The sequence below is a fragment of the Dendropsophus ebraccatus genome, chromosome 13 (assembly GCF_027789765.1).
Source record: "Dendropsophus ebraccatus isolate aDenEbr1 chromosome 13, aDenEbr1.pat, whole genome shotgun sequence".
NCBI lineage: Eukaryota > Metazoa > Chordata > Amphibia > Anura > Hylidae > Dendropsophus > Dendropsophus ebraccatus.
The window spans coordinates 63186943-63213707 of record NC_091466.1 but is presented as its reverse complement, the minus strand read 5'-3'; the positions used below and the strand labels follow the sequence as shown (position 1 = coordinate 63213707).

General features: G+C 45.1%; 1 protein-coding gene across 4 annotated transcripts; it reads right to left on the bottom strand.

Annotated features, from left to right (window-relative positions):
• Positions 1-283: 283 nt before the first annotated feature.
• On the bottom strand, positions 284-23028 carry PTGR2 (prostaglandin reductase 2). 4 transcript variants are annotated; one of them, XM_069949243.1, is made up of 10 exons: positions 22944-23028; positions 18228-18314; positions 16040-16158; positions 10428-10619; positions 8021-8191; positions 6700-6909; positions 5895-5929; positions 5382-5469; positions 4279-4318; positions 284-1681 (listed from the first exon to the last, which is right to left on the bottom strand). In XM_069949243.1, exons 2-10 carry the CDS (start codon positions 18262-18264, stop codon positions 1617-1619), a joined length of 957 nt encoding a protein of 318 aa, XP_069805344.1. In that variant the 5' UTR covers positions 18265-18314; positions 22944-23028; the 3' UTR covers positions 284-1616. The 4 variants fall into 4 exon arrangements, with proteins under 4 accessions (XP_069805344.1, XP_069805342.1, XP_069805343.1 ...); XM_069949241.1 differs by having other exon boundaries at positions 5895-6016; positions 22944-23027; XM_069949242.1 differs by lacking the exon at positions 4279-4318 and having other exon boundaries at positions 5895-6016; positions 22944-23027.
• Positions 23029-26765: the final 3737 nt, after the last annotated feature.

The window sequence follows — 26765 nt, the reverse complement described above, 5'->3', positions numbered from 1 at the left end:
TTGGCTGCAGCCCTAGGGATATTGCCTATGGCTGTATCCATGTTTTACAGGACTCCCTAGGGTTGCATCCAACTTGTTCAAATGCCATATATTTGACCCTGTTTCTGAATGCAAATTATCTATGTGCTTGCTACCCGACGCATTTTCCATGCAGGATATGTCAGTGTATTTTCAGACAACTATTTTATTTATTTTTTATTTTTTTGGTTGGAAAAATCAATCATAGAACCCATGGCAGATTTCTGCCGCCGACTTGCAGAATGTATCCTGTAAATTCACCAGAGGTTATTCAGGACTAGGAAAAAACATGGCTGCTTTCTTTCAGTAAAATTCTAGATACCCGCTTGAATTCTTTGCCCAGGCTACCCAAACCTTTTTATGTGGATAAAAGAAAAAAAAAATGCATCCTGTGTAAATTTTTACAAAATCCAACTTGGAAGTCGGCATGCTGGACAACCCCTTTAAATGTGACTTGCGGACAGACCTAATTTTCAAGGGTGGAATCTAACCATAGGAATCTGATGTGATTGTGACCATCGGAGATCCATTGGTGAAGCTCAGAGCTGTCTGTCGGTGGATTTCCCTTATTCTGCATATAGCTATACAGATGTATACCTCATTTACAATGATCTATGGTTATTAAGCTGCACTGTGCACCCATTGTGCTAAATGTATTAACAAATGCTCTGAACAGAATGGTTACCGTTTTTATTTCTTTCAGTATGCACTTTTTTTTTTACAGATGTTATAATGGGAAAATTCTGTATTTTTTTTCTGTCTTTCAAATCAAATAAAAATTTAATATTGTGCATCAGAGTTTTTTTTCACAATTCTTAGCATTGATTTAGTCAGAGAAGTTGGACTCCAGCAAAATTATTTTGTCTTTCAAATCAACTGGTGTCAGAAAGTGCCAGAAATTTGTAGTTTACTTCTATAAAAAAAAATATTTTTTTTTTAGCAAGTTCCCATAAAACCTCACCTGCTGTGGACAATTCCTGACATGGACAGAGGTGGCAGCAGAGAGCACTGTGTCAGACTGGAACGAATACAACACTTCATGCAGGACATACAGCAGCTGATAAGTACTGGAAGACTTGCATTATTTTTTTTTTTTATAGAAATGAACTATAAATCTCATGTTAATTCTTGGGGCGAATGGCGGAATTTGCCGGCAAATATCATTGAGTCTATGGGACAGGTTGAACTTCAAGTGGAGGCTGCGTGGCGGAATCTGCTTAAAGTCTCTGTGCGTATTCCATAGGGGGAACGTACCCTAACTGTAGAGACTGTAAGCACATATGGCACGGCGCACACAAAATGCAGGCCATTGTAACCTGTAGGAGAAAAGACAAAATCGGCAACATTTTGCAGAGAAGACAAGGAATAAAAGGTGCCTCAAGCCAAAGTAATAAAACTCCCGCATGCATAACAAGTGAAGACAATACCAAGGGCCTATAATGTGGATTGTAATATGAAACCTATAAGTCATGTCCAGTATGCTTCAGGTGACCAAGACCATTGAATTCTAAATGTCATTAATATTAATCAGTCCCCTAATAGACGCTCCGCCTGGCCTCACCGAAATAAATGTGACCGCACCGACTAAGATGTAAGCGTCATCCAGATATCTGTACAATCTGTTTTCCTATATTTCCACCTTTCATCATGGAGACAAAAGCACCTGCAAGAGAATAATAAAAAACGATTACACATGAAGGTTAAGGTCCGGCCTGCACCTGTCATAGCTGTATATAGAGAGTCATGCGCAGCCAATAAAAACACATTCGTTATGGGCCAGTGCCAGTGTGGTTGGGCTAATGTCCTAGAAGACACTGTAGATATGATCATAGACACCCACCCACCCAGCATATGTGTTTCTTTGGCACGTGTTGGGGTATGTATCATCATCATTATTATTTTCTTCCCACTCTATAGGAAAACCTAGTCTACTGAGATTTTATATATTATAGGCCAGTAAAAAAAATAAATAAATATATATATATATATATATATATATATATATATATATATATATATATTTGTTTTTAATTATTAATAGTAATAATAATACTAATACTAATAATAATAATCTGCCATTGTGCACCTAGAAGAAACTTTGGACTAAGATGCCATTCAGGAACCTTGGAAAGATGGATTACGTCTAAGTGCTGTGTAGTGTGCTTAGGTATGGTTAGCTCACAAGATTATCATCGCCACCATGTGGACACTCTAGGAACTGCAGCCGTGTGACAGTGGCCTAAAGCTTTATGCTTTATGCTTTATAGGAGTGCAAGAAATAAGTGCTACGGCTCTGACTGGCTCAGTGTTACTTTACTGCTCATACATCAGTCATCACTGTTATGGCAACAACTCCACATGGCACGTCTTAAAGGATATCGTGATCTCTCACTTCTGGTAAAACATAGACTAGCTGGATGTTCTTTCCCGCACGCCATGCTGTCTGTCAGAGCAGTTCTCTCTCTCGGAAACATTCCAGTTTTTTGTTAATAAACCAGAATGTGGCTGCAGACAAAGTCATTCTGGCCCTGCAGGATTTACCCATTATGGTCATTTCATCAGCAGCCTGTCCGACATGTCTGAGTCACTCCACTGACAATGCTCAGGATATGCCAGGAACCTCAATCATTTTTTAACCTACATTTGTCTCCTTAAAGGGGTACCCCGGAGGAAGTGAATTGTTTTCAAATTAACTGGTTTCAGAAAGTTATAGAGATCTATAAATTACTTCTATTTAAAAATCTTCAAGCACTTATCAGCTGCTGTATGTCCTGCAAGAAGTTGTGTCTTATTTCTGACTATCTGTGTCAGGAACTGCCCAGAGCAGTAACAAATCCCTATTGAAAACCTTTTCTGCTCTGGACAGTTCCTGACATGGACAGAGGTGGCAGCAGAGAGCACTGTGTCAGACTGGAAAGAATACACCACTTCCTGCGGGACATACAGCAGCTGATAAGTACCAGATTTTTTTTTTATTTTTTTCATTAGAAGAAAAAAAAAAGGGTTACCCCTTTTTGTCTATGGGTACATCATGCAACGTTCCTGCAACAGGATTTGAATGTAGTCTTAAAGGGCATATCCAGTCTTATAAAATGGACAGCCTATCTTCGAGATGGGTCTTTAATAGTAGACCATTAGGGACCTGACAGGTGGCACTTCTGCCAATCAGCATTACTGGTGCAAGCTCAACAAAACTCTTTAGTGTTTACACGTTTTTGCATCGGCACAGTCATACCAATTGTAGTGGCAGTACAAGGAAACTGCAGAATTCCCCATTGCCAATACAGGCAGAGCTAGTGCCCTGCGGTTAACTGCATGGAGTTCTCATTGTAATTATGCATCCAGATCTGGTTTCTCCCCCACTCAAATTCATTTAAAATTGTCCATTATCTGTATGCGCTTCAGGTTGGAGAATTAGATAGACAACCAGCAACTGTGTAATTCCACATTCTTCCCTGTGGTGGCGCTGCAGTGTCAATGAATATTTCCTAATAGGTTACCCCACACATTACAGGATGACTAAGGGGGCCTAATACTCGGATCATTACCAACATTTTTTTTTTAATAAAATCTTAACTATAAAAAACAATATAAAAAAAATTAAGAAAAGAAAAGAAAATGTAAGGGGAATCTGTCAGCTCTGCATAATAATCAGAACTTAGGAAACAGGCTAATAGGGGGATAAAACTAATGATGATTGTGTTTGAAAAGTTATAAAAGTGTGTTTTTCTTACAAGCTCAGGAGTCATACAGGCCGTGCTGAGCTGCAGCATGCACGCCTCCTCCACCCCTCTATGTTCTGTTGGATTGATATACAGGGTTTGGCTTGAGCACTGTTTGTTTATCACACAGGGCACAGAGCAGGAGCAGGGAATCTTGGCTCTCCAGCTGTTGCAAAACTACAACTCCCATCATGCCTGGACAGCCAAAGCACAATGGGAGTTGTACTTTTCCAACAGCTGGAGAGCCAAGGTTCCCTACCCCTGGCATACAGCATGGATAGGGACTACAATTCCCATCATGCCTGGACAGCCAAAGCTTTATCTTTGGCTGTCCGGGCATGATGGGAATTGTAGTTTTGCCACAGCTGGGGAGCTGAAGGTTCCCCATCCCTGGCATAGAGGGATGGGTGATAGAAGAGGCGTGCATGCTGCAGCTCGGCCCGACCTATATGGTACTAGTAGCTTAGAAGGAAAACATGATTTTATAACTTTGCATAAAGCCATCAGCTTTAAAAAAAAAAAATTGTAAAAAAATTACCTGCTGTGTTCTCAATCCCTTGTACAATCGTCTCTTTAACCTGCACAGGAGATGTGAGAAAAACAGCCGTATATTAGAATGTAAGCAGACATTGCAGGAGGAGATGAGGAGGAGATGCGATCACATGATTTGTCTTCCTCTTCACAGTCTCCAGAACAGCTTGGTAACTAACGGCGAGTTACCGAGGAGAACAGATTCAGCGTTACATAACATTTCAAGGGGAACGGGGAGTGTGCACTGGGGAGAATAGAACCCAGGGAATCGGGAAGATGAATGGAAACAGAAAGACATGCCCAAGACTCCTGTCTGCCATCGCATTACCCAGCTAAATCTAGGGTTTTTTGGAAAAAACGCTCCCATTTTTATAGCAATTTTTTGGAGCCAAAGCCTGAAAACACACAGAAAACACGTACACTTCTCATTCCTTCTGCTTTTTATAAAAAAAAAAAAATAAATAAATAAAAATCCCACAATGTGTGAAGCCATTTAGACTCAGAAGCATTTAGTGACATGCTTTCTGGCAAGCCTCAGAGGCTTAGACACAGTAAACCTCACCAGACACATACTTAGTATGGGACACATTTGTAAGCATGCTCTGTGACCAGTGCATAGGTCATTCCACACAGAGCTGTGAGCATATATAGTCTTATCTATATACTGGTGTCACCTTTTGCTTTAAAGGGGTATTCTACTTACACATAAGACTAACAATTCCTTCCATACTTCTTTTTATTTATTTAGTCTCCTTCCCCCAGTTCTGAGCTGCTGCTTTCTGCTGAAGACACAGAAAATCTCTTTGTGAACATTTTATCTCTCCCTCCTCCCCCCTCCCTTCTGAGAAGGCTGATGTAAACAAGTCCCTATCTGCAACTTTGTAGCAGCTTTGAGGGATAATCACAGTGAGTTTATTCGCAACTAGATCTCAGTTTAACCCTCCCAGCATTATAATGGAGCTACAAAATTGCAGATACAGCCTGCCAGGGACTTGTTTACATCAGGAGGTCTCAGAAGGAAGGGGGGAGGACACACAGTATTTTTGTGTCTTCAACAGAAAGCAGCAGCTCAGAACTGGGGGGGGGGGGAGACATACCTTTAGGACATACCTTTAATTTTCCTGTTCTCAGCCACTGACTGAGCTGATGAATACCCGCTTCATGTTGATCTGCATAGCTTAAGACCATGAATCTTTCCCTGTCAAAAAAAAACATGAACATTTATATATATATATATATATATATATATATATATATATATATATATATATATACTGTATATATTTATTTGTAGTTTACTTATATTAAAAAAATCTCAAGTCTTCTAGTACTTATCAGCTGCTTTATGTCCTGCAGGAAGTGGTGTATTTTTTCCAGTCTGACACAGTGCTCTCTGCTGCCACCTCTGTCCATGTTAGGAACTCTCCAGAGCAGCAGCAAATCCCCATAGAAAACCTCTCCTGCTTTGGAAAAAGGTGGCAGCAGAGAGCACTGTGTCAGACTGGAAGAAATACACCACTTCGTGCAGGACATACAGCAGCTGATAAGTACTACAAGAATTGAAAAGTTTTAAATAAAAGTAATACCCATATTATGTTGTCAGAGTCTATAAGAAACACCAACCTTGTGATATTGCGCTCTTTTAGGATGGCCGCGGTCTGCGGAGGGAGAGGGGGTGGATAAGGGACATCCTTGTTGTACTGTGAGATCTGACCGCATAGAATGACATGGCTGTTCTTCGTCATCTACTTTCAAAAACAAAGTAATTTTTTGATCTCCTTTATTCTAGTATTTATGGGTTATCCAAGATGAAAGTTACCCCTGTCGACAAAATAGGGGATAACTAGCTGATCTGTGGGGGTCTGTACCCCTTATAGGTACAAAATAGAGTTAAAAGGGGTTATGCAGCAAAAATGCTTTTCTTTCAAATCAACTGGTGTCAGAAAGTGTCAGAGATTTGTGATTTACTTCAATGTAAAAATCTCAAGTCTTCCAGTACTTATCAGCTGCTGCATGTCCTGCAGGAAGTGGTGTATTCTTTTAAGTCTGATACAGAGCTCTCTGCTGCCACCTTAGTCTGTGTCAGTAACTGTCCAGAGCAGTAGCAGATCCCCATAGAAAACATCTCCTGCTCTCCAGACTGAAAAGAATACACCACTTCCTGCAGGACATACAGCAGCTGATAAGTACTGGAAGACTGGAGATTTTTAAATAGAAGTAAATAACAAATCTCTGGCAACTGTTCATATGAAAAAGAAAAAAAAATCCCTTTAAGCAACATTAAGTCAGGGCATGGCTGCAATACCAGACATTACCCATGGACAAGAGTGGCGCTGTTCTGGAAGAAGTCATCTATTATGGCAAATCAAACAAGAATCCCAGGGAAACTAAGTCAGCGCTTCATGACACTGAAACATTGCATATTTACCTGACTAATAACCAGATCGCTGATTTCTCCTCCGACATTGTCAAAGTACACATCCACTCCGTCAGGACAGCATATTCTTAGCTTATCTGTAAGACTCTTCTCCTTGTAATTCAACGCGGCATCAAAACCCAAAGCCGAGGTCAATAGTGAACACTTCTCATCCGTGCCACATATCCCAACGACGCGGGAGCAACCGAGGAATCGCCCAATCTACAGAACGTGTGTTATATGAAGGAGTTATATCTATCTGGCCTTTATATATTGCTACCTTAAGCACAGCAGGGTTTTTTTTGTAATCCGATATTAAAGGGGTATTCCGCTCAAACATAACTTTTCATATATTGCTGCCCATGGTGAGACTAACAATTCCTTCCATACTTGTTATTATCTATTCAGTCTCCTTCCCCCAGTTCTGAGCTGCTGCTTTCTACAGAAGACACAAAAATCTGTGTGTGAGCTTTTCTCTCCGTCTCCCCCCCCCCCCCCCCCCCCCCCTCCCTTCTGAGACAAGTCCCTATCTGCAACTTTATAATGCCGGGAGGAATAATTACAGTGAGTTCATTAGCAACTTGATCTCAGATTAACCCTCCCAGCCTCCCAGCCAATGTTGCAGAAAGGGAGGGGGAGACAGAGTTAAAAACACAAGTTAGTCTTCAGCAGAAAGCATCAGCTCAGAACTGGGGGAAGGAGAGTGAATAGATAACAACAAGTCTGTAAGGAACTGTTAGTCTTACCATGGGCAGCAACATATGAAAAGTTACATTTAAAGGTGTAGTGCGGCCGTAAAAAATTATTCACAGACTAACACACATTACAAAGTTATAAAACTTTGTAATGTATGTTATGTCTGTGAATGGCCCCCTTCCCCGTGTCCCACCACCCCCACACGTGTACCCGAAAGTGTGGTGCGCTATACATACCTGTCACGTGCCGACACCAGTCTTCTATCTTCAGTGAGTGACGTCTTCTTCGGGCGGACGGCGAACAGCTCCGTCTGTTCCGAATGCCGGCCGCCCTCTGCAGCGTCATCCGATGCTCAGCTGCGATTGGCTGAGCACAGTTGTGACGCGGCGGAGGGGGGACGGGCGGCAGCGACTCGGCCGTCCGTCCGAAGATGACGTTGGCACAAGATGGCGGACGACCCTCGACACGGATCAGGTAATGTATAATGCACCACACCTCCGGGTACACGGGGTGGGGGGACACGGGGAACGGGGCGATTCACAGACATTGTAATGTGTGTTATTCTGTGAATAATTTCTGAGCGCCGCACTACCCCTTTAAGCGGAATACCCCTTTAATGCCCCTCCATATCACTTACCTGTCCAGCCAATGACCCACAAGCTCCAGCAGCGCCACTGACAACCATCGTCTGATTAGCGCCAGGGATCACGTGACCTCTCTCTTTCACACCGAGGTAGGCAGTCAAACCAGTTAGTCCCACTGCACCCAGAAAATGGGACAGGTGCCCGTCCACAAGTCCAGGGTCCAGCTTTAAAAAAAATACGAGAACAGAGAAATAAAATAAGAAACAGATATTTGTTATCCCCTTCATTTGGCAAAAGGTTTAGCATTTTGTTTTGTGCACAAGTTAATAGGTGACGCATGGTAACTTCTTTTAACAAGACACAAAGATACTTGTCCAATGCTCTAATAACTTATGAAGTTATATAGATTTGTCATTTACTTCTATTTAAAAATCTCAAATCTTCCATTACTTATTAGCTGCTGTATGTTCTGCAGGAAGTGGCGTTTTCTTTTTAATCTGACACAGTGCTCTCTGCTGCCACCTCTGTCCATGGCAGGAAAAGTTTTTTAGGGGAATTTGCTGCTGCTCTGGACAGTTCCTGACATGGACAGAGGTGGCAGCAGAGAGCACTGTGTCAGACTGGAAAGAATACACCACTTCCTGCAGAACATACAGCAGCTGATAAGTAAAGGAAGATTTTTAAATAGAAGTAAATTACAAATCTATATAAGTTTCTGAAACCAGTTGATTTGAAAGAAAAAGATTTTCGCTGGATAACCGCTTTAAAGGAGAAGTCTGGCCTCAGCTCACTTCTGGGACAGGGGAGAAAATAACAACCATGTATTGCATACCTCTCCCCGTGCCCGCAACCTGCTGCCTGACCGGCTCCAGGACCCCCACTGGAAACCATCGTTTAATGTAATTGTGTCTCCAGTAAGGCCATTAGGAGCACCCTCCTGATCTCGGCCAGTCTGCAACTTGTAATGTATATTAATGGAGGGGGCTGGCCGAGGCTGGGTCGGAACGGTGCTTTGGGAGCAATTGCCCCACCCACATTGCTCCCAACGGCCTTACTGGAGACATGATTACAGTAACAACTGCCCTGGAATGGCGACAACGATTATCGTTCGTAGCGGCCGATATTGGCCGAATACGGGCGATAATCGTTCCGTGGAATAGGGCCTTAAGAATAAAGCATAACGTTATTCAGTCATTATCCAGGCTTAGCGCCCTATTCCACCGGCCGATTATCGTTTGCATAATCGTTAACGATTAACGATCTCAAACGACCGCTATTGCGAAAGGCCTGAAAACGTTCACTCATTTCCATGGAACGATAATCGTTACTTATGATCGTAATTGCGATCGTTTTTCTTCACTATTTATTCGCTATTGCGTTCGTATCTATTGCGAACGACTGAACGATGTCTTATTCACTGCGAACGATTTGCGAACGTTTTGCGAACGAGCAACGATAAAAATAGGCCCAGGTCTTATAAAGCGATCAACGATTTCTCGTTCGGTCGTTAATCGTTAACTGCATTTCAACCGAACGATTATCGTTTAGATTCGAACGATTTAACGATAATCTGAACGATAATCGTCCGGTGGAATAGGGCCCTTAGAAAAACATGGTTGCTCTCTTCCAGAAACAGCACCACTGCTGTCCTCAGTTTGGGTGCGGTATTGCAGTTCAGTTCCACTGAAGTGAATCGAGCAGGGTTGTAACACCACACACAATCTGAGGCCAGGGGTGGTGCTATTTGTACTAGAAAGTAGCTGTGTTTATTTTTTCTAAGCCTGGATACCATCTTAACCCCCTCCCGCCACTGTACTGTAAATTAACATTGCTGCAGCCTATGCCTGAGGCTGCAGCAACAATAATTTACAATCCAGGATGACACAGGCTCAGGAGCTGCGCCTGTGTCATCAGCGGCGGGTCCTGGCTATCAGTGATAGCCGGAGACCCGCCGCAACTCTCAGTTAACCCTATAGATACTAAGAGTTAACTCTATAGAGACCGCAGCAGCTATAGGGCTTCTGACAGAGAATTCTCCTTCTATAGAGGGAGAATTCTCTATCCGCTGTCCATCGGGACTCTGCGAAGTGATCACAGAGCCCCGATGGTATCCATGGAAACCGGAAGCCTCAGGCTTCTGGTTTCCTGGCTACGGAGGCCGGCAGGGGAAGGGAGGGAAGGCTGGGCACGCGCCCGTGAGCTCTGCCCCCTCCCCTCTCTTCCCTGCTGCTGTCATAAGATTGTAACAGCGGCAGGGGACAGAGGAGAGGGGGCAGACATAGGGACATCAGTTTATGGGATCATTATGATCCCATAATCTGATATCCTAAAACAACCTGGGCATTGATGCATTGATGACCCCAGGTCGTGAGAGGGTTAAATATAAAGCAATAGTTCCCGACCTGTGGCTCTCTAGCTGTCGCAAAACTACACTTCCCATCATGCCCAGAGCGTGCACACCTTTGTCAGAAAGTTTCCTTCCAATACACATTTAGTCTGCCAGGGCCAGTTAAAGCTTGTAACAACGTCCCCAGGCTTGATGTGGCCGTGTCTGCTCTGCTCCACCACTCCGATGGCACCGCTATCCAGAACTTCCGAGATCTTCCATGGCTGGATATAATCTGCGCCTGTGTCTTCGTTCATTCGACAGCGCTGGAAAAATAACATGTTACTAAACGTGCACAGACAATTTAGATTCTTACCGTGATAGATATAAAACAAGATACCAGTCTACCCAGACCTGTGTGTGTTAAAGGACTACAACCCCCATCATGCCTTGGCAGTATTTGGCTATGATGGGAGAATTCTAGCTCCAGGGGGCATGTACCACCAGTAGTGTGTTTACTGCAGGTTCAGAGCCACTGAGGGTCTATTTAAACAGAAAGATTATCTGCCAAAGATTTGAAGCCAAAGCCAGAAACAGACTATAAACCAAGATCAGGTCATAAAGGAAAGCCTGAGATTTCTCCTCTTTTCAAGTCCATTCCTGGCTTTGGCTTCAAATCTTTGGCAGATAATCTTTTTGTGTAAATGGACCCTAATGTAGTAAGTACAAAAAGGCAGGGGGGAGGAGGGGGATGCTGCTGCAGCACATACTCATATACACGCACTGGTCAGGATTTAGGAGGTGAAGGGTAGGCTTCTGCAAAAAATACGTCTTTCAAATCAACTGGTACAAGAAAGTGGCAGAGATCTGTAATTTCTATTAAAAAGTCTATTAAATTTCTAATCTGTAATTTCTCTTAAAAAGTCTCCAGTCTTCCGGTACTTATCAGCTGCTGTATGTCCTGCAGGAAGTGGTGTATTCTTTCCAGTCTGACAAAGTGCTCTCTGCTGCCACCTCTGTTCATATCATGTAGCAAATCCCCCATGGCAAAGCTCTCCTGCTCTTCAGACTGGAAAGAATACACCACTTCCTGCAGGACATACAGCAACTGATAAGTACTGGAAGATTTGAGTTTTTTTTTTTAAATAGAAGTAAATTATAAATCTCTGACACTGTCTGGCACCAGCTAATTTGAAGGAAATTTTTTTTGCTCATCTATAGTTGGTTTAAACCTAAACTAGACAGCGCTAAAGCTTTTCAAACACCATAAGACACGGTGTTAGATCTGGTGCAATATCAGACATTTGCAGTTATTAGTAAATTCCCTCAATGTCCGGATGACACTAAATCTTTTTGCTGGTCACCAATCTCGTGCGATTGTTCGTCCTAAGACGCAACCATCTGTTTGTTCATTACAACATGAAATCCTTTGGAATAAAAAAGGGCCAATAGACGATCGCACAGGATAAAGCCTGAGATTATAGAACTGTCCATAGCACCAAGGGAAGAGTTTCCTGCCCACAACACATGAAAAGCCCATCTGTGAGGTTTACAGGCTGCTTAAAGGAAACCAATCACTTCAAAAGTGCCCCCATAGCTATAAATATGTGATTATATGGCCCCAGCACTGTTTTCAGCCATATAAGTCATCGCTATGATTATTACTTGTATGGCCAGAAAACGTACTTTGTAAATCCTATTTTTTCTTTCAAATCAACTGGTGCCAGAAAGTGCCAGAGAACTGTAATTTACTTCTATTAAAAAAAATTGTCTTCCAGTACTTTTCAGCTGCTGTATGTCCTGCAGGAAGTCGTGTATTCTTTCCAGTCTGACACAGTGCTCTCTGCTGCCACCTCTGTCCTGAGCAGGAGAGGTTTTCTATGGGCATGCGCTAATGCTCTGGACAGTTCCTGACATGGACTGGGGTGGCAGCAGAGAGCACAGTGTCAGACTGGAAAGAATATACCACTTCCTGCTGGACATACAGCAGCAGACAAGTACTGGAATACTGGAGATTTTTTTAATAGAAGTAAATTACAAATCTCTGGCACCAGTTGATTTGAAAGATTTATTTATTTATTTTTTTGCAGAGTTACCCTTTTAAAAAGCAGACCAAAGGGAGCTAAGCTGCAGTAACCCAGCACAGCCAGTACACAAGGTATGGCGCTACGGAATTCTCGCGGATAAACTCAGCGGAATTCCGTTGGCTGTCCGCGCACACCGCCGCGCGCCTTTCCGCCGGCTCCATAGACACCATTCTATGGGCCGGCGTATTCCACCATCCGCCGAAAGAAGTGACATGAAGTGAAAAAGTATTGGAAAGCCTTTTTAAAGGGGCCTCACACAGGTGTAATACAGCTCCACTTTTGCATCCGCATCACAGATCAGGCGAGGACTTCCGGCCCTAATACAGATGTACAAATGTAGTCGTATTGCCATGTGGAAAGGCCTAAGGTCGCTCTTTTATGGCCCAATATGAGGCAAGAAACGCTGATCAGCAAGATCAGCGCTCATCTGCAAAGCTTTCACAATGTTCAATCATCCACTGATCACTGGCTATGTTACACAGGGCGATCATTGGGTAAATGACTGTTCCTATGGACGCTCATTACACTAGGCCTCATTCACATGTTCAGTGATTTTATCTGGTCCGTACAGTACATTTGTGTATCTTTATTTTTTGCGGACATTATAGGTCACATCCGTAACATCCACAAAAAATAGTGGATCCCATATACTTCTACTGGCTAATCCGATCTGCATTTATAGTCCATACTAGGACATGTTTTTTTTTTTCTTTTTGCAGTACGGATTTCCGATCTGTTAAACTACATATCTGTGAATAGTCTTATAAAATCAATGGCCACTTATTTCCACCATAATTGCAGATCCGCATCTAAGTAACATGAACAAGGGTGAACCAGGAGGCCCCCCACATACACATAAATTAGCGCACATAAATTAGCGGCACAGGGAGTAGAATGAGGTGAGCGGCACAGGGAGGGATGTGAGCGGCACAGGGAGGGATGTAAGCGGCACAGGGAGGGATGTAAGCGGCACAGGGAGGGATGTAAGCGGCACAGGGAGGGATGTAAGCGGCACAGGGAGGGATGTAAGCGGCACAGGGAGGGATGTGAGCGGCACAGGGAGAGAAAGAGGTGAGCGGCACAGGGAGGGATGTGAGCGGCACAGGGAGGGATGTGAGCGGCACAGGGAGGGATGTGAGCGGCACAGGGAGGGATGTGAGCGGCACAGGGAGGGATGTGAGCGGCACAGGGAGGGATGTAAGCGGCACAGGGAGGGATGTGAGCGGCACAGGGAGAGAAAGAGGTGAGCGGCACAGGGAGGGATGTGAGCGGCACAGGGAGGGATGTGAGCGGCACAGGGAGGGATGTGAGCGGCACAGGGAGGGATGTGAGCTGCACAGGGAGGGATGTAAGCGGCACAGGGAGGGATGTAAGCGGCACAGGGAGGGATGTGAGCGGCACAGGGAGGGATGTGAGCGGCACAGGGAGGGATGTGAGCGGCACAGGGAGGGAGGGAAAGAGGTGAGCGGCACAGGGAGGGATGTGAGCGGCACAGGGAGGGATGTGAGTGGCACAGGGAGGCATGTGAGAGGCACAGGGAGGCATGTGAGAGGCACAGGGAGGCATGTGAGAGGCACAGGGAGGCATGTGAGAGGCACAGGGAGGCATGTGAGAGGCATGTGAGTGGCACGGGGAGGGATGTGAGCGGCACAGGGAGGGATGTGAGCGGCACAGGGAGGGATGTGAGCGGCACAGGGAGGGATGTGAGCGGCACAGGGAGGGATGTGAGCGGCACAGGGAGGGATGTGAGCGGCACAGGGAGGGATGTGAGCGGCACAGGAAGGGATGTGAGCGGCATGGGGAGGTGGGGAAAGAGGTGAGCGGCACGGGGAGGGATGTGAGCGGCACAGGAAGGGATGTAAGCGGCAGGGGGAGGTAGGGGAAAAAAGGTGAGCGGCATGGGCAGGGATGTGAGCAGCACGAGGAGGGAGGGAAAGAGGTGAGCGGCATGGGGAAGGATGTGAGCGGCACGGAGAGGGAGGGAAAGAGGTGAGCGGCACGGGGAGGGAAGTGAGCGGCACGGGGAGGGATGTGAGCAGCACAGGGAGAGAGGGAAAGGTGAGCTGCACGGGGAGGGATGTGAGCGGCACGGGGAGGGAAAGAGGTGAGCTGCACGGGGAGGGATGTGAGTGGCACAGGGAGAGAGGGAAAGAGGTGAATGGCATGGGGAGGGATGTAAGCAGCACGGGGAGGGAGGGAGATTGGTGAGCGGCACTGTGAGGTAGGGAGGGGTTGAGTGGCGGCGGGTGGTGGTGGACAGCCTTACTGTCAGGGGGTGCCTTCCTTTTGAGGAGATGCCTTACTTTGGGCTAGTTGGTAGACTAGTTGGGGTGGCTTATTTTAGGAGGATGTCTTATTTTTGGGGAAACACGATATGAAACTATGAATTTATTTAGACAACTAAAACATGTTGAATATGTTGTAATTCTTGGTGTTTGCTAAATTCCGAGGCAGCAAAACTGAAATGATTGCAGTTCACACATAGGGAAGTGACAATATACTGCATATCACCCTGTCTCCTGAGAACGTGAATGCTAATCTGTGCTAACACGTCCGCCTTCTGATAGGCCTGACACACTTCTTTCTGCTGGATTTCTCTACAAAACAAATTGTATCCAAGATTGTTCAAGTATGAGTATGCAAAAACCCCAGCATTAACCATTATATGTTTAGCCTCCTTTCCCCATGTTACTTGCATAGTGTAGCCAGGTCACGGGTGAAAGCTTAAAGGGGTACTCCAGCAAAATAATGTTTTTCTTTCAAATCAACTTATTTTAGAAAGTTATATAGATTTCTCATTCACTTCTATTTAAAAATCTCACGTTTTCCAGTACTTATCAGCTGTTGTATGTCCTGCAGGAAATGGTGTATTCTTTCTAGTCTGACACAGTGCTCTCTGCTGCTACCTCTATACATGTCAGGAACTGTCTAGAGTAGCAGCAAATCCCTATAGACACTTCCTGACATGGACAGAGGTGGCAGCAGAGAGCGCCATGTCAGACTGGAAAGAATCTTCCTGTAGGACATACAGCAGCTGATAAGTACTGAACGACTGGAGATTTAAATAGGAGTAAATTACAGATCTATATAACTTTCTGACACCAGCTGATTTAAGAGAAAAAGATTTTAGTTGGAGTACCCCTTTAATAATGTTCATACACATGATGATCGATGTCCCAAATGTCTGGATGGAGCGTTCATGAGTTCTAAATGGAGAGAGGAGGGATAACCTGCTGTAAAGACTCTTATGGCAGTGGATTATTACTCCAAGAAATAATAATATACTGTCCGAGTATAGGAAGAGATCTATCAATGAAGGCTAGTGGGGAGAAGCCACCGGTGACCACCCTGGTTCAGGCATCACAAAAATGATGACGTTCCCTTTAAATACATAGGATGAGCTGCAATACTGCTCACAATCCATGGACAGGCGTAACGCTGTTTATAGCAGAAAGCAACCAAGCTCTTTGTAATTCTGTACGATCCCTTTAAAGGATTTAAATAAGTAAATGCCTGATAATTCAGTGTAGCTTGCACCAACAAGGTGCTAGACTAGTACTCTTCCACACCATCGCCCAAGTTCAATCACATTACGGGGAGCTATGCCTCCTCTCTTCTGCACTCGGTTCTCTCTACATGAAGACGCACAGACTGCTCACCAGGTAAGGATCCACAGAGATGTACAAGGTCCGGGCCAGGACTTGTCCGTCCGTGAGCTCCTCTGTGAGATCTGTTTCCTCCAGACGGAAGTTTTCGGTTGCCGGCTCCCCATCATTTCCTGAAGAAGAATACATAACGTTACCGTGTATATACTCACATTCACTGCATCAGTTAAAGGGGAACCATCACAAGTCGGAGGAATCAAACCTACCGATAGCCCCCTATAGTGCTGGGGACAGTGAGGAAGGTATGCATCTTACCTCTCACCAGTCTCGCAATGTTATTTGGGGTAAACTCCGCTCCAGAGCACCCTTTGGATCACTCCCCCGTAAGCCGGCCCGTCCCTTCTAATGATAATGGATTGTCCCCTCCATAGTGCATAGCTACTTCTCATTCTATATACACGGATAAACCAGCAGCACTCAGTTTCTTTAAATTCAAATAAACGTGATTTATTCCATTACAAGTGCGACGTTTCAACCGCCTCTCGCTGTCTTTTTCAAGCATGAGGCGGTTGAAATGTCGCACTTGTAATGGAATAAATCACGTTTACTTGAATTTAAAGAGAACGGAGTGCTGCTAGTTTATCCATGTATGAACTGCAGTGGGCCCTAGTCTACGGTCCAACCCGCTGGCACCACATATCACCTGAAGTAGTGCTGCTCTCATCCTTTGAATATACTTCTCATTCTATCTACTTCAGGGTTGGGAAAAAAGCTGGGCTGTTTGCCATTAGCACACACAAAGGACTTCCTCCTCTACTTCTATGGCTGGTGAAAGTGCACGAGGGAAGATTGCACTGTACAAGGGGGTGATTTATACAGTGCAGAACTAGATACCATGTGGAGAGGGAACGGGTTACTGATGCACTGGGCTGGTGCAAGGTGCAAGGAAAGAAACAGCACGGCACTGTGCTGGGGGGATGATGTACACAGGTAGAGTGCTATAAACAGCATGTGGGGGAGATGGGGTTACTGATGCACAGCGCTATGAGCAGAAAGGAAATGAACAGCTGCAGCCAAGCAAGGAAACGGTTACACTAAGTATACCGTGACAAGAAGACACCTAAAATATCTGTCTGTGCTTCCATAATGTAGAATCAGGCCTTTATTCACTGGTGCAAAGAGTCAGTCCCAAGCTCCTAAAGTGCAGGTAACACCTCCTCTCTCCGATCTCATTCTGTCAGTCAAACAGAAATATGGCTGGGAGGCATTCCGGCTTGCTGTACTTCAAAGCGAATGTACAACTAGTACAGAAAAAAAGAAAGAAAAAGCAGCGTTTTTCTACATTACGGAAGCACAGACAGATATATGATGAGTCCCACGTGTCTCCTTCCCCTATCAGCTATCTAATAGCTTTGGCAGGATGGATTACATGAATTACAGCTGACAGATTCCCTATAATTCAATGATGGCCGATTTCTCTCCAAGCTGGGATGTGATCCCTGTAGATGTTGGCACTACCACAGGGTGAGGTGGCAAAAAGCATAATAAATGTATACAGGCTCATTGAGATAAATGTATTAAATTAAACTGATTATGCTCTTTAAGTTGTCCCATAAAGTCTCCATTACTCATAGAGAAGCAATTCTGATGCATACGGTCCATACACTGCTGCACGCTGGGGTGCATAGTGGTGAGATAGCAGTAATCTGTGCCAAACAGGGCTCGGCAAAAACCGGACCCTTCTAACAATGATAAATCTTCTGGCATAGCAGGTGTTAACATGGTGAGAAGATGCCGGAGGTCTGGCAACAGGGAAACTAAAGACTCCATTACTATCTTTTTTATCTTTAGATTTCATATAGTTTTAGGCTGGGTTTACACTGCGTTTTTGCCGTCTGTTCCATTTAATGGTAAAAACGGATGAAAAGACGGATGCATTTGTGTGCATCCATATTGAGCCATTTTTCCATTGACTGCTATTATAACAAAAAAATTTTTTTTTAAAAAGGATCAAAACGCATCCTTTTTTTAGCGTACACAAAAATGTTGTCGACCATGTTTTTTTAGACGCTAAACAAATGGATACATTTTGATCAGTTTTTTTTATAATGGATGTCAATGAAAAAAACTGATCAAAACAGATGCACACAAATACATCAGTTTTTTTTATTAAAGGAACCATTAAACGGACAGCAAAAACGCCATGTGAACTTGAGTCTCAAGTTTGAAAAAAATCACCTACCTGGCCTTGATGCCAGCACAACTCTTGTAACCTTCATGCTTTCTAGTTCTTTTGTAGTTTGTCTTTTTTCTTCTTCATGAAATAAACCTAAAATGAGAACAATCTTTAGGACAAACCTTTTTTCAATAGATTCTCGGTGTATTAAATGGCCAAAGTCCAGTATAAGGATATGACCTCCTCACACGAAGGAAGTAGTTTCAGCAAGACAACCTATGAGGGTGTTTAGAATCTGACAGATTGTTAGATAGAATCAGAAGAAGCACTCAGCCCAGCGCTTCACTCCTTGGCTTTCTGCTTTTTCCATCTGGCTTCAAAAAGACTATCTTCTCTAGCGAGACAGATTGCAGCAAGCGAGCACTTCTCCCTGCTATATCAATGGGGGTCTTAACATCCCGGTCAAAACTTCTGACGGCTCTAGGACAGGACCAATAGCACTGTATGCGGCAGCACTAACAATAAGTAACTGTGATGGGACCAGGGTTTGTGCAATCAGTAGAAGACATGTTGGGTTGCACTCACACGTTCCGTAAATACGACAATGTCAGTACAGTAGCGCGAAGATTTACCTATTTCGGGGCTCACGGCATCATCATGAATAATGATGCTGGGAGTTCCGAGGTCCGGTCCATAGCAAATAGTCCGGAAGGTGCAAATGCAGCCTTAGGCTATGTTCACACCTTGTAACAGAATGGAAAGGGTGGTCTCAGAGAAGATCATCCTGGCCGGCGCACCCGCATCAGAACTCCCCATTGCAATGCGGCCGGAGCAGTACGCTCCATAGTGTGCACTGAAAGGGTTTTCTGCGGCCGCAGAAAACTGACATATCAGTATTTTGCGGCGCCGCTAGGGATCCCGGCAGGAGTGTATAACATGTGTATACACTCCGGCCGGGATCCCTCAGAAGGCAGCACAATGTAGGGTTCGTATAAATCACGGCCATTGAGCGGTTTGAAGCCAGGGAGACACCGGGGAGCATGGGAAGGTAACTTATATACTTGATTATTCACTTTTAAAACAAGGTCTGCACAGACATCACTAATGATACACACACATATATATTATATATATATATATATTTATTGCAAGATTATTAAGCCGTGTAATAGGGTCAGTAAGTGAGTGGTGATCTAGCAGATTGAGGCTCGTTTGCATTAGTCAGGCCGTGTAATACATCCCCAAGACTACACTCAGACACTCCAGGTACAGATAGTCTTACATAGTATTTGTTTGTTTCCACCCTGTATAAACCACTTTAAGTGGAGGACACTTAGCTGCCAAAACATCACGGTGTTGGTGGTTACAGGGATAAACAATGTGTCTGTATTGTCAGAGGTGAAATAGAAACCTGAGAGGATGGAGGATTCCTTCTGACTCCATGACTTCATACTGTGCTCGGCAATCCTTGGCACAGATGTCAGAAGAACTCTATACAAACCATTAAAAAAAAAAATAAAGAAAGAGGCCTAAAGCATACTTGTTCAAAATTTCTAAAAATTTTTAAAATCCGGCTTAGTTTTATTAGGTTAACCCTTTAGAGAGGTGACAAGAAGATTTTAGTACTCTCACTGCTGTTATTGAGCCCCTGAGAGCCCCCTCTATGGTGCACAGCTATGTGTAATTCTCTATATATCAGGGGGAAGGAGCAGGGCTGAGCCACTCACCAGCAGTACACACACAGCGCTTCCTTTCCCTTAGCTATCTGTCCACTCAAAGCACAGTATCTATTCCCCTCTGCCATACCATAATATAGTGCTGGTGAAAGTGCACTGGGCTGGGGATGATACAGTACATTACTATAGATGTGTACTATCCCATAGCTGCTTTTAATCCAAGATCCGTCCTGGGGTCCATTCGGCAGGTAATGCAGTTATTGTCCTAAAAAACAACTTTTAAACTGGCAGCCCGTGTCAAATTGGTGTGGCCTAAAGTGTCTGTGCCCTAGGCCTGCACCGCCTCTCCGTCCCTCCTCATCATTATCCTTCCTTACTGTTGATAAGCCCTGCCCACACTTCCTGTGTTCTGTCCTGATCTAGCTTTCACTAGAGACAGATTTACCCTAACAACAGGCAGTGGACAGCAGAATTCAATGAAGAGAAACACCTAGTGGCTAAAACCTTAAAACTTTACGCTTTCCAGAGTTCCTGATCTGCTCAGGCTGGAATGCTTCCTTGTTCCCCCTCCCATCCCTGTTTGATTGTCAGTAAAGCTTAGTTTCCAGCTGACTGACAATGAAGCATGTATACAGATGGTAGGGGGAGCGAGGAGGCATTTCAGCTTGCTGAACTTCAGGGATGAAACTGCCAACTCAGCAGTCACTACTGCTCAGTTCTTCATTAAGAGAGCGCTTAGATTCAGACACTGTTACCGTCTATGGAGGGGAACTCAGTTGAAAAAAATCAACTAGTTTCAGACAGTTATATAGATCTGTAATTTACTTCTATTTGAACTCAAGTCTTCCAGTACTTATCAGCTGCTGTATGTCCTGCAGGAAGTAGTGTATTCTTTCAATTGTGATACATATTACCAGGAGGCCAGCCATGTTTCTTCACAATGCTTCCAGCTAGAGGTGGACCCTCCACTACAATCAGTCCTGTTGGCTATACTACAAGTACATGTACTACCATCCTGTGAGAGGATCAGGAAATAAATGAAGATTCTACCTTACTTCTTCACCTTTGACAGAAGAATTTCTGAAAATTCTGATGTGAGATTAATTATAATCCCATTCATTGTCATGCTGCGACATCATCATCACACCGCTAAGTGCATGACTCATAGCAGAAGGTCTGACTTATTATTTTTTTCCCAGTGAACGTCATTAAAGAGTCATTAAAGAGATTTAGAAATACATTTAACTATGAAAATTTTTTTAAAAAAACATGTACTCACCTGATACTGATAGCCTGGAAGGGCCACTGCAATAAGACTCACAGCTTCCTGTTCTCTGCCCTGCTTCCTCAAGCCAATGGCCACAGCCCTGACCTTTCTCAGCCAATGGCCACAGCGCTGACCTTTCTCAGCCAATGGCCACAGCGCTGACCTTTCTCAGCCAATGGCCACAGCGCTGACCTTTCTCAGCCAATGATTGGCTAAGTGGTCACCTGTTTGTCAGTCTGAGCTCACCAATTTATGGAAGCCCCATACAGATCTAATGGAGTGCTGCAGACTGGTGACCAGATCTCAGTGTTCGGACCCCTACAGATCAGCTAGGTATTCCCTGTAATGTGGATAAGGGATAACACTGAATCTTTGGATGCAGTACTCTAGAGAAAACAATTCTTTTTGGTGTCAGAAAGTTATAAACATTTGTAATTTACTACTATTAAAAAGTCTCCAATTTTCCAATACTTATCAGCTGCTGTATGTCCTACAGGAAGTAAAGTATTGTCTCCAGTCTGACACAGTGCTCTCTGCTGCCACCTCTGTCCATGTCTGGAACTGTCCAGAGTAGTAGCAAAACCTCAATCTGTAGGCATCATGTTATAGAGCAGGGGGAGCTGAGCAGACCGATATTATAAAAAGTTTTAGGATAACTTGTAGTTTATTCATGTAAAACTCTGCTCCTTCTGGGTAGGTGGTTCAACTCTCTGTACATACAGTGAAACCAATCAATGAGTAGCACCGCCCACTTGACTCCTTAGCCCAGAACAGGCAGAAATTTACATAAGTAAATGACAACAATCTATTCAGCTCCTCCTGCTCTATATCATGAGGTCTGCATACTGGATTACAATTTTTACGTGACAGGTTCCCTTAATCACCATCTTTAATTGTATTCTTTAACCCCTTCACAACCCATGACGTAACTGTACTCCATGGCACCACTAGGGATCAAAAACTCGCACATAAGGAAGTAAGATACCAAAAGAAAGTACAGATCATGGCGCAAAAAATGACGCCTCAAATAGCTCTACAGATCGAAAAATAAAAGTGTTATAATAAGGACGGTAATAGAGACATTTTAACATTTAGAGTTTTTAATAAAAAGGTTTTAAAGGGGTACTCCGAGCTAGGTGTATTTTCTGTGTACATATGGGGGAGGGGGTGGATATAGACGCCAACGGTCACTTACCCCCCCCGTTTCAGCGCCGGGATACGGCGTTGGAATCGGAGAGGTAAGTGACCGTCGGCTTCTATATCCACCCCCTCCCCGTCCGTACACTAAAAATACACCTAGCTGGAGTACCCCTTTAAGTTTATTAAAAGCAGTCAAAATAATTTATATAAGTTTCCTATCATTGTAATCGTACTGACTTAAGGAACATAAGTAACATGTTAGTTTTACCATAGGACGAACGGCGTAAACGCAAAACCCCTCAACTTTCACTGCACTCATTTTTTTTCCTGTTTTCACAGCATTTTTTATAGAAAAATTCTAGGACATTCTATAACAAAATGACTTTCTCCCAGAAACAGCACCACTCTGGTCCTCAGTTTGGATGTGGTATTGCACCTAAGCTCCTATGAGGTAAATAGGGCGGAGTTGTAAGCCCCTTCAACCCCTATAAACCTAGTCCCATTCTAATAAATGGCGGCTCCCTGTACAGCTCCACGTGTTTTATATCTCTGACCTCTATGTTTGTAATCACTCATGCAACATTATAGGTCACGGCAGCAGTGACATAAAAACCGCATGCAGTGTGAACTGGTAGAAAGCCGCATACAGAAGAGGGGTGACCGCAGCACGACAGTAAGGCAGATCACGTGACCACTCACCTGGGGACCCGCACTAGAACGTCCTACGGCAAGTCAAAGGAACTATACTGCGCATGCGTGATTCTTCTTAAAGCGGCAACCACAGAAGGCGTGTACGGTGATTTAAAGCGGGCTGTGAGGAGAAGAGCACTTACTAGGTATTGTGCAATAGGCTTGTACTGTCAGTAAGGTTTCCCCAACCAGTGACCTTCCAGCTACTGCAAAACTACACATCCCCTCATGGTCACATGGTTAAATAACTATTATAAAGACTACAGTATATAGCGCCATGCTACTTCACCAGAGATCTCCCCATCCCTGAACTACGAAGGCAAAACTTACCGAAAGCTGCCGGCAGGGGGAGCTAGCTGCACAGTCTTCTCCTATTGGCTGCTAAGGAAGCTGGGCAGGTAATGAGCTCCACCGAGAGGCTACAGAGGGTAGCTGAAATCTTATTATTCTCCATGGCTGAGTGAGGGGGGGGCCCTGCTGACACTGTGAGGGGGGGCTCTACTAACACTGAGGGAGGGGGGGCCCTGCTGACACTGTGAGGGGGGCTCTACTAACACTGAGGGAGGGGGGCCCTGCTGACACTGTGAGGGGGGCTCTACTAACACTGAGGGAGGGGGGCCCTGCTGACACTGTGAGGGGGGCTCTACTAACACAGAGGGAGGGGGGCCCTGCTGACACTGAGGGAGGGAGGCCCTGCTGACACTGTGAGGGGGGCTCTACTAACACTGAGGGAGGGGGGCCCTGCTGACACTGTGAGGGGGGGCTCTACTAACACTGAGGGAGGGGGGCTCTACTAACACTGAGGGAGGGGGGCCCTGCTGACACTGAGGGAGGGAGGCCCTGCTGACACTGTGAGGGGGGCTCTACTAACACTGAGGGAGGGGGGCCCTGCTGACACTGTGAGGGGGGGGGGGGGCTCTACTAACACTGAGGGAGGGGGGGTCCTGCTGACACTGTGAGGGGGGGCTCTACTAACACTGAGGGAGGGGGGCCCTGCTGACACTGAGGGAGGGAGGCCCTGCTGACACTGTGAGGGGGGCTCTACTAACACTGAGGGAGGGGGGCCCTGCTGACACTGTGAGGGGGGGCTCTACTAACACTGAGGGAGGGGGGGTCCTGCTGACACTGTGAGGGGGGCCCTGCTGACACTGAGGGAGGGGGGCTCTACTAACACTGAGGGAGGGGGGCCCTGCTGACACTGTGAGGGGGGCCCTGCTGAGACTGTGAGGGGGGCTCTACTAACACTGAGGGAGGGGGGCCCTGCTGACACTGTGAGGGGGGCTCTACTAACACTGAGGGAGGGGGGCCCTGCTGACACTGTGAGGGGGGCTCTACTAACACTGAGGGACTGAGTTACATTGTATACCTTTTGGTTTAGTGTAACATACAGAAAAATGCGCTCCCACCCCCCCCCCCCCCCCACATGGGTGTGTATAGTAAAAGAAATTTAACAATGACTTGGTGTCAATCAGTTTTTATAATGTATGGATACGTTAAACGAACAGCAAAAACCCAGCGTGACCCTAGCCCTAGACGTTTCTTGATACACTTAAAGAGGTTTACTAATTTACTTTTCCCTTATCCACAGGATAGAGGACTAGTGAGAGATCACGGAAGGTCTGACCTCTGTACCCCCATCGGGCCCCGGCTTCTTTAATATGAATACAGGTACAGCACGTGACCCGCAGCTCTATTCATTCCTATAGAGCGATCTCCTACTTACCTCCCTCCTCGGCGGCATTCCCATGCTGTTTGAAGTTTACTCCTCAGTCCGGAGCACCGTTAGGAGCACTCCATCACACAAGCCGGCCGGCCTGCCTGCTCCATTGATTATCATTAGAAGCAGTGAACCTGCTTGCGTGATGGGGGTAGGGCAGTGCTCCTAACAGTGCTCCAGACCGAGGGTTACACTGTTAACAGCACTGGAACAGCACAAAGGAGTAAAGGCCGTATTCCACGGAACGATTATCGTTCGTATTCGGCCGATATCGGCCGCTACGGACGATAATAGTCCGGTGGAATAGAGTGCAACGATCAGCCGACATCGTTCATGTCGGCTGATCGTTGCAGTCGCTTGTTTTTCAACATGTTGAAAAACAAGCGACTGATATAGCAGCGATCTGCTGCCGTCGCTCCGTTGAATAGGAGCATCCTATGGGCTGCCCGGACGATCAGCGATCACCCGGGCTCCCCTCCCCCCCTCCCCCCCCCCCTCCCCGCTGAGAGCGCTCGTTTGCTCCTCTAAACGACCTGTGGAATAGGGGCATAAGGGCCCTATTCCACCGGCCGATTATTGTTTGCATAATCGTTAACAATTAACGATCTCAAACAACCGCTATTGCGAATGACCTGAAAACGTTCACTCATTTCCATGGAACGATAATCGTTACTTATGATCGTATTTGCGATCGTTTTTCTTTGGTATTTTTTCTATATTGCGTTCGTATCTACTGCGAACGACCGAACAACGTCTTATTCAATGCGAACGTTTTGCGAACGAGCAACGATAAAAATAGGTCAAGGTCTTATAAAGCGATCAACGATTTCTTGTTTGGTCGTTAATCGTTAACTGCATTTCAACCGAACGACTATCGTTTAGATTTGAACGATTTTACGATAATCTGAACGATAATGGTCCGGGGGAATAGGGCCCTTAGGTAACAGACATAGCTTCTTCCTTGCTGTTTTCTGTGCACTAGGGAGCTATCAGCAGGTTGGATTCTTTTAACCTGCTGATAGTTCCCCTCTAACAATCACCAACATACAGTTATGTGAACAAAGAGAAATTTTCCCATTGGGTTCAACAGAATTCCTAGGAAAAAAAACAGAAAATTCCTTGCCAAATTTTGCTTCTTTGTTTTCCCATAATTTTATTCTCTTCTTTTCCGTGTAGATAAATATCATTTATGTAGCAAAATTTTCACACATTTTTTTTTTGTCCGTCACAAAGACTTTTACTTGGTTCTTCCTACGCTATATACTGCACTTTATGCACAATGCGTCCCTTACTATTTCCTATTGCATGTGCATAGCAACAGCATGTAGTGCAGTATATCCCTCCTGTCCATCCTCCTTATAATAGCGTCCCCGTGGCTGATTGTTACCGAGCAGTAGGCGCTCCATATGCCGCCATATGGTGACCGCTTATGATAACGCCTATAGCTGAGAATATCTCACTATGACGGCATCTAATGCAGCGTATGGATTATGTTGGACTATTATTTATAACCAGTGTATTATTACTGCAATGTTTAGACAAAGTGGTCAGAAGGTGACAGCACCGGACTGCATACAATTTTTGCAGGTGTGTAAATATACAAACAGTGCGATGGGCCCTAAATTTGCGGATCCACAATTAGGGGGAAAAACTATGGAACGTGTGAAAGAAGCCTTATGGTGCGTTTACACAGAGATTTATCTGACTGATTTTTGAAGCCAAAGCTAGGAAAAGACTAAGAACAGAGAATAGGAAAGACTGAGATTTCTCCTCTTCTCAAACCATTCCTGGCTTTGGCTTCAAAAATCTGTCAGATAAATCTCTCTGTGTAAACGCACCATTAGATCTGGTTCTCCCCTTAGAGTCAGTGTAGGATTTAAAGGAGAAGTCCGGTGTCGGACGTTTTTTTTTTAAAAGAGTCGGGGAGGAGGTGACTGAACATAACAACATGCACCTAGCTCTCTGGCCCCAGCGCTGGGGTCCGCCGTCCTCCATCTGGTTCCTGGTCCCCCGGTCGTGACGTGTCACCCCCACCAGTCAGCAGCCATAGAGGAGTCTCCCCTTGCCCGCTGACTGGCTGAGCGGGCTGACACGTCACAACCCGGGTACCCACT

Coding starts and splice junctions, on each gene's coding strand:
- PTGR2 (XM_069949241.1), bottom strand. CDS start 18,264: ATGAAGGTTACAAGAGTTGTGCTGGCATCAAGGCCAG. Junction 8,192..10,427: donor AAGGAAACTTTCTGACAAAG/GTGTGCACGCTC, acceptor TTTTTTTTAAAG/CTGGACCCTGGACTTGTGGA. Junction 6,910..8,020: donor GTGGGTCATTGGCTGGACAG/GTAAGTGATATG, acceptor CACGTTCTGTAG/ATTGGGCGATTCCTCGGTTG.